The 13975-nt window shown below is 44.0% G+C and overlaps 1 protein-coding gene across 1 annotated transcript in view; it reads right to left on the reverse strand.

Annotated features, from left to right (window-relative positions):
* Positions 1-2559: 2559 nt before the first annotated feature.
* The window catches only part of TAPT1 (transmembrane anterior posterior transformation 1), a 76431-nt gene continuing 65015 nt past the window's right edge, over positions 2560-13975 (reverse strand). The window contains exons 10-12 of the mRNA XM_019625121.1: positions 11368-11444; positions 7319-7464; positions 2560-4757 (exon numbers count right to left, since the gene is read on the reverse strand). Coding sequence (XP_019480666.1) covers positions 4540-4757; positions 7319-7464; positions 11368-11444 — 441 coding nt within the window. The 3' untranslated portion in view covers positions 2560-4539. The remainder of the gene's footprint in view (positions 4758-7318; positions 7465-11367; positions 11445-13975) is intronic.

Consider the following 13975-nt stretch of genomic DNA (forward strand, 5'->3'; position numbering starts at 1 on the left):
TGTTGGAACCAAGTTATTTGCTTACTGGCTAAAAAACTCCCTCACAGACAGTGCCGTGTGAGCTGGTGCACTGTTGTGATACAAGAGCCATGAATTGTTGGTGAAAAGTTAAGGTCATTTTCGTCTTTTTCATGCAGTCTTTTCAGCACTTCCATATAGTAAACTTGGTTAACTATTTGTGCAGTTGATACAAATTCATAATGAATAATCCCTCTGATATCAAAACAGGTTGGCAACATCATTGCAACAAGTTTGCAAACTTAATTGTCATATCTCATATAGTGCCAGGCGGGTACTAATTGGGGGGATCACTCTGTAAATTATATAAAGGTCTAACAACTATGCTATACACCTGAAACTAATATTAAATAGTATTGAATGTCAACTGTAATTAAAAATTAACAAAAAAAAAAGATTTTAAGCAAAAAAAAAATTGCAGTTTCAAAAATACCCACTTTGCAGATAATTCACCCTTGAAGAGCTTATGCATCCCTTAATTCTTGTTCTATGCCCTTAAAAAGGTGCCAAGCATACTCTCAAGACCACCTTTAGTTTCCTCACCTGCCAAAAAGAAAGTTGCAAGTTAAAAGCAAAATACGTTATGCAGATACCTAGCCTTCTTTTTCGTTACTTTAAATATCAAACAACGTCAAGCCCAACTTCACTAATGATGCCAAGACACGCCTTTCACTAATTTGCCATGTGTTGACTATCTTTTCCTAGTGGAAGTCAGAACACAAGGCTGTGTTGAGCATTAGCTGTTCTCTGTAGGCACTCTTTTCAAATCACAAGTCCCCTAGAACGCCACTTTAACAATTTCCTCTCTCAATTGTATACATTCCTCCTTAATCAGACGAAACCTAATCTAAACCATCCTAGATGTCTCAGGCACTTACGAGTGCCACATTTTCACACTGAGCCGTAACGGGTATTTTCAGCAATCACTTGCATGGCACCATTTGCCTCAAACTGGCCCCAGATGACATTTTTCTGCCCTCTTGATATTTTAACTCCTTCTGCTATTACTTCTCTGTGCTCTTAGGCTCTGATAATAATCTTTTACTGTGCACACAAATTTCCTGAGAAACAAGGGCCAAATCCTATCTGGTAGAGCTTACGAACAAAAAGGATTTTGCCCCTATGAACAAGTTTCATGTTGACTTCTAGATGGCCCAGGGTGCTGAGGGGCTGGCTGCTGAATCAATGGCTGCTGAATCTTTTCTTTCCCCTAAAAACAACAAATTAATAAATGTGAGAATCCAGTGTTTTCAGAAGCATGTGTTTTAGAGCGTTAGGTCTAACTCCTCACTCCTTGTAGGCCCTTTCAGAATTCCTAGTGCATGGATGTGGGCTGTAACACAGACCCTCCATGTTCAGTGGCACAGAAACAGAGGCATCTATTTCTCTTTTGTGTCTAGACTAAACTGAGTGTACCAAGCTGATGAGCACAGGGACCTTTGGGGACCCAGGTTCCTTTCCTCCAGTGGCTCTGCCATCCTGCGAGGGCTTCCATTTATCTGCATGGTTGGGGCGAAGTCACACCTTCTTTGGCTGGAAGGGGTGAGAAGGTGGAGGGAACCCATTATGGCATAGACCCCTTCAACTGCCGTCTCTTGGTGAGGCTTAGTCACTTGGCCACATGGAACAGCAAGGTGGGCTCGGGAATGCCGTCTCAACGAGGCACAGGGAACAGAACAGTCTGACGGACAACTAGCAGTCCTTAGTAAAATGCATTTCCTTATTTCTATTTCATAGAAGCACTTGAAACTGCTGTACAATGATCTTATTTTAAGCAAATCCAATAGGAAAAAAATCAGACTTACACAAAAATGTTAAAGAACTAGATTTATTTTAGAACGGAAATAAACCGGAGAGATAGATCATTTGGTCATCGGACGTGTCTCCAGCAGATGTTATTTCACTGACTGTTTGCTATTAGTCACCCCTGGAACAGGGTCTCTGTTCCCTGCTGGTCCCAACATCTAAAATGGTGCCCGACAGACACATAGGCGATTAATAAATCTCTGCTGAAAGAATAAATAGGTAGATGAAGCTGGAACGTATCAAAATGTCATGATTTTAAATTACTGTGTGAATGTATGTCCTCCTCTGCTTAGTTACCAAGAGTGGAAGGAAAAATTTGGGGGACCTAATTATAACAAGTTTCTTCCATGGATATGTAAGCTCCTGAATGACCCTGGGCGTTTATATTTCTGTTCCAGAGGAAAAGTTAATAAGGGTCTGACCTATTTTGTGTCTTAGATTATTTTTAAGACCAAAGTACTGTTTTGAACTTGACTCCCAGATATGAAAAGCATATTACGTGACATTCAAAACACCTGTAAAACGCAAATACCTTCATTTGTTGAGAGATATTAAATGGCCTAAGACCAACGCCTGGCCTTTTTTTTCCCCCAAAGACAGAAACCAAACATTTTGTCACCATTAAGACCAGATAGTCCTGTCACTTGTCAATTTGGAATACATTCTTTTATAGAGTGGGAAATTCATTCTCCACGAAATGTAACAGTAAACATTATCAAAATAAATTCAGTGACCTTTTTAAAAAAGATTACAAAATTGAATTTATTGAGTTTCACACAGGATGCACTTATAAAATTAGTACTGAATGCCATTTTAACAGAAGATATGAACATCATTCTGAACTCCCAATATATTTTGCAAAGGAAACGACCATGTTCGAAAGTGGCGGCACAATAACAGTAACCCAAGCTGAATTGAAAGATATACCCATGTCATATTCTTGCTCTGATTAGGGCTATGTTTGGCAAAGTTTTCCCCAAAACCATTCTCATTCACCGTGGACACTGTTCCATTTAGGTAGAGAAGATGAGGGCAAAGAAATTCTAAAATGGGGCTTCACTGAAACATGCACAATGCGATTAAGTCTTTTCATTTTTAACTTAAAATACTGCAAGGTCTCACAAAAGCATTTCTGTAGTACAGTTCCCTCTCTTACCCTATGTGAACATTAACCTTCAAATTTCTTGAGTTAATGCGAAACATTAAAATTCACTTTTGTATTTCAAATGAAGAAGCCAATGCATTAAAGCTTGCTTTACATTTCACCCAGGGAACAGACAAATCACCTAAAATTTACCTCTGAATATCATATGCCCAAAATAGCAGCACAGAAGCTGAACTTCAAAATGAAAACATCAAAGGAAGTAACAGTTAACAGTGACATCTGGACACTCTGAAATTAGATGTAAAATTTTTATAAAAATGCAGAAAGGTTTCTCAAGAAAAAAAGTGGAAAACAATCTGTCCTACGATGCAGGCCACAACCAGCGATTAAGCAGACATGTACTTCTGATGTCTCAAACAAAACCAAAAAGCACCTTTTGGTTGTTGTTCCCAACATTCGCACACAGACACCTGCCCACAGCCAGATGGCCACCCCACAGGCCCCAAACACCCCCTTTACTTTCTCCCCCCACCCCGAGCACAGGCACACCCACAGTCACGCCTCCCCACGCACTCTTTCACAGAACACAGACCCTGCCCCACTGACACTCCAAACAAAAACACAATGCATTTTATAAGCCCAAGCAAGAGGACCCTGTCCAGTGCACTTAGGATACTTACTTTAAAACTGTTCCTTAAAAAAAAACCCAGTTACAGTTGACACCTTTGAATTTTGTACAGTGACAATTCTTCAGCCTATTTAACACCAAATCCTGTAAACTGTAACAATTTATGAAGCAATTAGTTTTAAAGTGAAACCATTTAACTACATTAACGTTAACACTGCTCTGCTTTTTCAATATAGAAAGTACCTTTCTGTAAGGGAATTTCTATTTTATGCACTGCAATTAAACAATACACAGCTCACATTTTGCTTTAAAGAGTAAACTGAAAAATTATGAAACATTTTCCCAGTGATGCATAACCTTCATTCATTAATATTCTGTAAATAAACAAACTGGCTTAGGGCTTTTTTCTATAAAATGCTACTAGTCATCAGGTCTTATTTAAGGTAGCCTTATTCTGATTAATTCAGATACATCTTCAAGGATTATTCTGGTGGTAAGAACATTTATCTGGACTTAAGTTTAATTATTTTTTTAAAATGCTTTGGCAGATGAAGTGGAGTTTGAAAACTGTTTGTGAAAATCGTATGAGACAGGGAAGGTGATGTCATGGTGAAAGCCTCACAGGTTCCCACGTATACATTCTTATACTGATGGGACTGCGAGGCAAAGTGCGACGACGTTCTGGAAGCACAGACTGACAGAGCAAAAGTGGCTCTGAGGTTGTTCTCGTCGGGCCCGGAAGTGACGCCACGGCTTCTCCAAGCAGGAGGAGCTCCCGAAGTCAGGACTGCAGGTCGCTGCTGTTCCGTGACCTGACCTTCAGCCAGACCACATTACTGGAAGGAAGATACTAAGAATTGCTTTCCATTAATAATTTAAGTTTTTAAATAAATATTTCAGTGCCCCTTTTAGCATGTGTCTGTCCTGGTAGCACAGCTTGGCTGTCCCAGGACGTGGCATTGGGCACACGGAGCCACGGAGCTCAGTCAATTCGGTTTCCGCAAATTGTGAACCCGTCTATCTCCAACAAATCTTTCTTTGAGGACCTGTGTTTTAATTCAGAGTTTTCCTGTGTAATGTCCTTCTCATCTCCATCTGGAGTTGTCAGAAACTGGTCAGAATTGCTTGTCACAAGTAATGGTATTATACTTTCCTTTTGGTAGGTAGGCTGGCTGGTGACTGAGGCAGACAGGTTTTCTTCTGTGGAAAAACAGAGCCCTTAATTAGAAAAGGATTCCCCCAAACTTGTGCTAAATACTGTAAGCTCAGCAATGCAGCGGTCCTGAAGAAGCGTGTACATGATAACCAAGGAGCAAGCTGAATAAGCAGGCATAATTTACAATGAAACCCAGAGGCACGCCATTTCTGTGTGCTCACCCAAAATCCTAATGAAGGGCTATCACGTGGGTTGTATCACACCAATAACTCCATTGCCTGATTTTGGAAAGATCAGAACTCCTACATAACAAACTCCTTCCTATATAACCAAGTCCTACCACGACTGCTGCCTGACCTGAAATATTAACATTAGCTCCTATAGTCAGGACATCAGGGCTTTGTAGACTCTTAACACATTCCTCCTCTTAGGTGTAGTCACCTTGGCTAGATTTAGTCAGCATTCCACATCAGAGGTAAAAACCAAGCAACCAACAAACCCCCAATGTTTACTTTGGGCCACAGGGACCCCCAGTGGGGCCGGGGCCTGGACCCACCGATCTCTGAATCACGCATTCAGCTCTTAAAGAAGCTTCATCCAGGTAAAGAAGATGCACACAAACTGCACATGTGAGATGGAGACCTGATGAGTGTCCACATACACACACACCTGCTGACACCACTCCCACCAGCGAGGCAACGCGTACACTTCTCTCTCCTGGTAACCCCGCCACCCTGCCCTCCTGGCTCCCCCAAACCAGCTGTGCTGCAAACCACGATGAATGCACCCCGTGCTGTCTTGAGTCGGTCCCTCTTTCCATCCTTGAATCGGGCCTGAGCTGCCTTCCTGAGTGGTCTCTGGCCTGTGGTCTCCTAGCCCCCACGACGTTGTACACACACCCAAACCCTTGTCTGAAATGCACTTCTGCATGGCTCTGGGTCCAGTGGCCTTGAACTGCAGTATGCTCCTAAAGGTTTATACCCCCATTAGTCTGGCGGCTCCTTGAAAGCAAGACTGGTGCTTATTTCTTAATGAGCTGAAGGAGCCCAGCGTAACAGAATACCTACGACCCCACTGTGAATTGTCCACTTAGTTGAAAGCTAGGCAATCCCGTTAACAACAGTACCTACATGTTCTTTGTAATGAAAAATTATTACCAGTGATTATACAAGGTTTTATTCTACTGTATTTTAACTCCCTGTAACATTCGTACATGATGTGCTTGGCCCCACTTCAGACCGGACTCGGGCCCAGCTTCAGTCTCATCTCCTGATCCTTTCCGGAGCCAACTCTGCGCTCGGAATACGGAGCTGCTAGTTCTCTGAGCGCTTTTTCAGGCCGTGAGGACTTAACTCATGCTGGTTCCTTTTCCTGAAGTGCCCTCTCCATCCATCTGCACCTGAGCCTATTTCTTCGCATCCTTCAAGGTTTAGTTGGGCATCACCACGTCCAGGAAGGGACCTCTCCTTCCCCTCCACGCCCGTCTATAACCTCGCTCACCTATTTGGATTATCCACTTGTGTCATCTCCCTGTGGTCTGGGAGGCCCTGAGAACACGATTCAGTTACCTTTGTGCCATCCAGGCACACAGTGGTGCCATGCATTTAAAGGGGAACCATTTTAACCGTAAGTCATATGGACACAAATACCCATGTGAACAGGGGACTGCCCTCTAATGAGAAAAATGAAGTCGGTGTCCCAGCCCTTCCTCCCAGTCTTCCAGGCCGGAAGCCCCGGACTCATGCTGACTGCGCTCCTCCTCCCGCTGCACGAGCTCACCAGCGAGTCCTGCGCTCCCCAGATGTCTCCAGAGTCCGGCCAGCCCTCCCGCCCTCACCACTCGCCTCTGCTCTGAGCCAGGCAGTCTCCCCCGGCCTTGGCCTCTGGGCTCACCCTTCTCGACTATTTTTCACAAAGCTTGAGGGTGATAGTTTTCAAATGTCAGCTGGATCACATCACCCTCTGCTCTCTGTCCTGCAGAGGCCCCTTCCCACAGCGTTAAAGCCGAGGTCCTCACAGCAGCCTGCAGGGTCCTGGGTCAGCCTCCGACTCCTCCTCCAGCCCCCTTCCCCGGGGTCGGTCCAGTGCAGCCACCCCATCTTTGCTGTCCGTCCTCATGCCAAGCGCGTCCCTGCCTCGGGCCTTCGTATGTGCGAGCGGGCCCTCTGCCCGGGACGCTCCTCCCAGGCAGGCGCCATCTCTCCGCGTTGGGGACGTGCCCCCACTCCCGCCACACTTCCTTTCCCCGGCCCTTTAGTTTCTCTGGGCACTCACTCACTGCCCCCGACGGAATGCACGTTCCCTTACGTGCTGTCTCCCCCTCTCCCTCACAACCTACAATGAGCCTTTGTCCCACTGGGTATCCCCACGGAACAGGGGCTCACTGATCCTCCACTGAACAATGAATCAACTAAAAACTCAGCACTGCATTAGGTCTATCTGTGATGAGACCTAACTAAAACATTAAAAACAACAACTAAGTAAAGTGAAATCAAATCTTGAAAGTGTTTGCTAAACGTTGACAAAACTGTGATTTTTTTTACTACGGAGACTTCAGACTCTTCAGAGAATGATGCAGAGAAGCGATGACAAGACCCCAACCTACCTTGAGAGGGTTTACACTTGCTTTGGGACTTGCTGGGCGTGCTGGTGGGGGGATGAAACAACTTCTCCTCCATTTTGGCTTCCTTCACATATTGGGATGATTTTCCCAGTAGCACAATGCTATTAAGTACTTTCAGGGATATCAACCTAAAGCCAGAACGAGACAAACAACCACTGTTGGAATTGACCTCAATCATGCAAACGCCACCTACTACGGGAAGGCAGTGGGGCACAGAGAGGAGGCCAGGCCCAGAGCGGGACAACCCAGGGCCTGAGACACAGAGCTCCTTACGCAAAGCCCGAGCTTCCTGGAGCTTATCAGGAAATTTATGATAAATTCCTGAGTTCTCTTCTAGAAGAATTTATACCATTTAAAAGTTATACCTTCTAACTATTCAACATTTATTCTCTTCTTATATCACTTAGAAGTTTTACCTCCCAAATTATTTAACGTTTATTCTCTTATTATAAACCAAATACATTTAGGAAATACAGATGAACAACAAAAAATGAAAACAGCTTATAATTCCACACCCCAGTGCTAATCACTGTGACATGTGGTGCGTAACCTTCAGTTGTTTTGCTACGAGTATTAACTGACTTGTCCTTTGCGCTGTTCAGAATGGGGTTCCTTTTACAGGGCAGTAGGGGCTAAAATTTGGGGCCAGAGTACAGACCTGGGGGCCAAGCATCTGAGTTCAAACCCTGACTCACTGCTTAGAGGCTGTGTGGACCTGACGAGTTTCTTAACCAGTCAATCCAGATGATTCGGAAAGGTGCTCAGAACGGTGCTTGGCACATAGAAATGTCAACCAACTGTGTTATTTTATTATCATTATTGTTTTAAAAAACAGTATATCATGAAGTTTGTCCCATCAGTTAATGTTCCTCACTGACATTATTTTAATGGGACTTAAAATATTTCACTGTATGGGTTATCATACAACAAAGCCCCCCAAAGCCCTTAGTTTTTGGATATGTAGATTATTTTGAATATTTTTCTTCTATTAAAAAGGTTCTAATTAGGAAAACTTGTATATTTCCTTAAAATAAATTCCTCGGTAGCTATAATTACAAAAGTGAGATTTCAAGGCCAAAAGGTAAATAATATTTTCAGGTGTTTGACACAAATGTGGCAAAAATTCTGAAAACAACTCTTCACATGGGAATCTCCTCACATACGGGGATCCCTTACGTGACACGGCACCATAGGCCTCACTGCCAGTTTTCAGTCAGTGAAGCAGTAGGCTGCTGCTTCTTATGTCTAAGATGAAATCCTGGCGATTACGGGCGATTACAGGTCAGTGGAGCCGGAAGCAAAAAGACGTCCTTCATGTCCCCAGGCTCTACACCCCAGGAGCTGGGGGTGCAAACATGGAGGGCCTCCCACAGGCACACACTCCCCACGTCACCCTGGCCCTGGAACTCTTAACTCATACCTTCCGCTGCTTCCTCACACCGCCTAGGGGACGTCTAATAGGATTGCAAACTTACCAGGTTCCAACCAGAACTTTTGGTTCCAACCCCAACCTTCCTAAAATCAAAACCAAACAAAGCAAACCCCACACACATGTCTCGTGGGCTTCGCCATCACAGTAAACGGCAATCCCATTAGCCTAAGTGCTCGAGCCCCAAATTCTGTAATTACACTTGATTCTTCTCCTTTCCTCACACCTCACATCCAATCAATTCATCAGCAAGTCCTGTCCAGCTCCACTTTCAGAACACACACCTAGCTGATAAATTCTTACCACCCCATGGCTACCGCTCCAATTCCAGCCACAGTCACCTTGCAATGACCAAACAACTTTCTGACCAGGCCTGACTTTTTTTTTTTTTAAGATTTCATTGGGGAATGACTTTTGTTTATCCTCTTGCTACACTCCAGTCCATTCTCTACACAGCAGCCAGAGGGGCTCTGGCAAAAAGCCAAGGGGAATCTAGCTTTCTTCTGCACAGAAGCTTCCAGTGGTTACCCCTCCCTGAGAGCTGAACCCCGGCCCTTCCCGTGGCTCGGCCTGAACCACTGCCTTCCAGCTGCCCCGATGCCCGCTGCGCCTCGCATCAGGCCTCTGCGTCCCCTCTGCCAGGCCTGCCCGCTTCCCAGGCACCGGCATGGCTTCCTCCGTCCCCCCATCCAGGCTGCACTGAAACCTCAGCTCACCGGGGGCTTCCCTACCCGCTCTCTCTACGGCAGTCACCTCCGTCATGCTTCACCTCCTTACACCATAGTTTCTTCCTTCCTGCCGCCTGCTACCAACTGTCACTTTATAGTCATTTGTTTTCCTGGCTGTTGTCTATTTTTCCACTAGAATTTCAGTGGCTGGGGAGTGCTGAACACATCAGTGAGGACAGAGGCCGCCAGCCTTCCTTCCGCGGCTCGGCAAGAGCAAGTCTGAAGGGAACGAGTCAGGCAGGGCGGTGCGGGCGGGGGCCGGCATTTTACGTCAGGGGCCCAACTGGACTCTGACTTGCTTTTGCTCAAGGGAGACTCCTGGGCTTGGCGGGCTCGAGGAATAAAGAAGGCTTCGCAGACAAGGTGGCTTGGGGAAAGTTTTTAAAGCAGGAGAGGATAATTTGGGAATTACCCCGATACAAGGACGATTAGAGTAAATCAGCAGAACGGAAGGGGCACTGCAGATGTGCCCGGCTGGTCCATCGAGGGGGAGAGGTGATGCGGGGGCCGGGGGAGGGTGTGAGTTGGAAGTAATTCAGATTACAGCACATACACTTCAGTGTGTTACGCACAGGCAGCTGTAACTACACGAAGGTTTTCAGATGTAGCGTATACATGCTTCACGCCCCGATTTGTTTACGTCAAAAGGAAAACACTGGAATAATCAGCGTGTGAAACAAAGATGACAGCAGTCAGAGCAGCCGCACCTGATGGACAGGCGCAGTGCTGTGAGCTCTGAAGGGCGGTGGGAGGCACAGCAGAGAAGCTCGTGTTTTCAGTGTCAACAGCCTGAGGCGTTCCTCGGTATAGTAAGCATGTGCCTGTTCATCCAGACGGAAAGCAGTAAAGGTACGGAATCTGATCTGAATATACCTTGCTTGGGCTATCACTAAAATTGGCCGCCATGCCTGAACACTGCACTGAAGGAGTGGGCCCATGTTCCTCCCTCCCGGTGCTCGGTGCAGACAAGTGACTGCTCCCACGCTCCTGCGACAGAAGCTCCGGAGCGCCTGTCATGTGCCAGCCACCAGGCAGAGAGCAATGTAGGAAACACACTCAAAATGGGAAACAGGGAACAGAGATGTCTCTGGGAAGCTGGCCTCGGCTTAGGGGAAGAGTCTGGGTGAACCGACGGCTGGAGTTATGACTGCTGTTTATCGTCACCCCACTTTTCTCCTTGCCATGCTCAGCTCTGACACTCCCCCAGACTGTCAGCTCCTCATGCACTACTGAAGCCAGTGTGGAGACAGGGTGCCTTCTTCTTTCTAAGTAAGTAAATCTAAAGGTGGGCCGGGGTACTCGATCAAAAATTCACTTCTTGAGAAAACTAACAACGGCAAAAACACCACTTTATATTGTTATTTTCTTACCATTTCTCTCTCCCAACCAGAGTGTAAGCTAAACGAGACCAACAAATTTACAGATAAAAGTTCAGCCAGCCAGTCATAGGCAAAGAAACTACATTTCTGCATCTTCTTTGGGTTTATATGACATAGGCCTTGAGCATGTTAAATCATTAATGTGGCAGACAGTACAAATTCAAAGAGGTGTTTGAACATAGGAAATTATCTGAATGCAATGGCAGATTTTATTTTATAAAAGAAAATACATGTGAAACTTAAATCCTAAGCAAAAAGGGCTTTCAGTAAACAATTTCACTGAAGATCAAAATTAAATCTACAGTGCTATCCATCCTACCCAACAGCAGGTATTTAACTGCGTTGCAAACACATCTGGAGGAAGTAGCCCTTAGGGAGCCCCCGGGGCAGTCAGTGGGTGGAGTAGAACCTGGTTGCTGTTAACTTCCATTACTATATCTTGCATTTAGACTTTACCACATAACCAAAAACATAGTCAAGAATAGTTAATCTTACCCAAAATAGAAGAGTATGACACAGGCATAAGACAGGATTCCTTGCACTTTAATTGAGCTTGTTACAACTCTGATGAGCTAGCCAGAAACAAACCAAAACAACAAAAACACACAAACAAAACACACAACCACAGAGTTAGTTAATATTTAAATAGAGTTCTCTATGATGATTTTAACACTTTGGGCACACACCTGTGGCCTTTGTCTAAATTCAAGTAAACAGTTCTAGACTTGTCGAGTCATATCAAACTGTGGCAGCTTATGAAACCTTTTGTGGTAGATTTGGGTTGTTCAGGTGAATCTCGGATGCCTGTGGCTAATGCTACGTTTTCAACTGTTGACTCTGAAGTCAGACACTGTACCTAGTTTATGAATGACACGCTTACTAGTACTATATAGAGATGCAAATCAGCTGATTTTTAAAATGACACATTATTCTGGAAAATACCAATGAAATCATCATGCTACATGTGTCCCTACCAGACCTAGAGCCATTTAGTGAGCACTTCCCTTATTCTTGCTTTTTTGGTCCTTTGTTCTATGGCCCTTTTTAAGAACCTCCCAACGACTCGCAGGGAGCAGAAAGAAAAGGAAACCATAAGAGGTCTGTACCATTTAAAAAAACTAAATACTATCACAAAATCAATTACCTAAAGATCGGAAAATTTGTCTTTTGGATAGTTATGGTTAAACACCTATTTTCCTTCTTATTTCACAGAAATATAGCAGTAAAACCATTACCCTTGGAAGTCTACTGGTGGGGTCTGTCACAGGGAAATGTTCTATATTATAGCTTCCGCTTAACAGTGTGCCCTGTATACAGGCATCCCCCGCTTTTTGAAAGTTCACTTTATGCCACTGCTCTTACAAAAGTCCTACATTAGTACCTGTTTCATTCGCTAACCGAAAGAAATCCAAAGGAGATATTCGCTTTTTCTTTTAAAAGGCGAAAAGAAAAAACAGCGTTCAGCGTTTGATTTGCAGGGAGCTGTTCTAGAGGCAGCATTCGGCACCAGGCCACCACAGCTCTGAACTGTGTGAGCATCTGGGCTTCATCTCGGGTTTTTTTGTGCATCTGTGAGCAAGATATGTCCTACGGTATCAGAAAAGCCCAAGACAGCTTGGAAGGTTATTATATTTAGTGTAAAACTGGACATAATTAAGCATTTTAATCGTGGTGAAAGAAATAATGACATAAATTAACTACTGCTTCTTCAGTGTTACACTGTTTTGGCTTATGAGAGGTTTCACAGAAATGTTCTACTTTCAAATAGTGGGGGAAACCTGTATTAGAGTCTAGGGTAACTGCTATATAAAATGGAAAATAACTGACCTTATCTATTATAATAATGTTATCAAATGGAAGTTTATTAGGGTGCCTTAAATAAACACCATAAGATACACTTTAAACAATACTTTTAAAATGCTGCTAATAAAAGAACAATTGGGAGCGGGTAGAGGGAATGGACTGTCATGTGTTCAATCAAGTTTCACCAGGAGAAAACTGATATGAAAGTCCTCATCATTTCCTCTAATGGGGGAATGACCTGCTGTACAAACATTTGTGCTGGAAATTACTATGGCTCTAGGGTTTTATTTGTTAATATTGGGTTGTTGGAAAAGTCATGACGTCTTCTGTCTGTTTTTCAAAGGTCATTTACTTATATAAAAAACAATGATCAATCAATGATAACCTTTTTGTTCGATAACCTTTTGCCATCTCTCAGTGAGCTTCATAATTCCTCGTTCATAGAAGGACACGTCTTTATTTGTGAAAAACAGAACAAGGTGCTGATTTAAAACCTCATCTGAATTAAACGTTATACCACACAAGGAGTTTTGAAGAGAGCGAAACAAGTGGAAGTCTGACGGCGCAAGGTCAGGTGAGTATGGTGGGTGTGGCAACACATCCCATCCAAGCTCCAATAATTTTTGACGGGTGGTCAAACTTGTGTGTGGTCTCATGTTGTTGCGATGGAACACAACTCCTTTACAATGAACAAGCTCTGGACACTTCTGGATGATGGATTTGTTCAAACTGTCCAATTGCTGACAGTACACATTCAAATTGATTGTTTGATTCCTTGGTAGGAGCTCGAAAAACACCACCTTTAAAATCCTACCACACTGAGAGCATAACCTTCCTCTGATGAATGTCTGCTTTCGATGTTTGAGGTGAATCATCACATTGGGACCAAGACAGTTTGTGCACCACATTGTTGTAAACAATCCATTTGTCATCACCAGTTATCAGTCGCTTCAAAAAAGGATTGATTTCCTTGCATTTAATGAGCATATTGCAGATGATTATATGTGCCGTCAAATGAACTTCTTTGAGTTCATGTGGAACCCAAATATCGAACTTGCTTATGTATCCCAGCTTCTTCAAGTGGTTGTGAATGCTTAAATGATGTCTCGTGTTGTGTTACATGGGTTCGACCTGATCAATGCCTTTATTTTGTCGTCACCAACCTTGGTGGGCCTCCTTGACCGAGGAGCGTCGTTGAGATCAAAATCACCAGCACAGAATTTCGTGAAACATTGTTGGCACTGAGGTTTTTGTAGAGCATTGTCACTGTAAACTTTATGCAACTTTTCACAAGCTTGAC

This window comes from Hipposideros armiger, unplaced genomic scaffold, assembly GCF_001890085.2.
Source record: "Hipposideros armiger isolate ML-2016 unplaced genomic scaffold, ASM189008v1 scaffold_616, whole genome shotgun sequence".
Classification (NCBI taxonomy): Eukaryota; Metazoa; Chordata; class Mammalia; order Chiroptera; family Hipposideridae; genus Hipposideros; species Hipposideros armiger.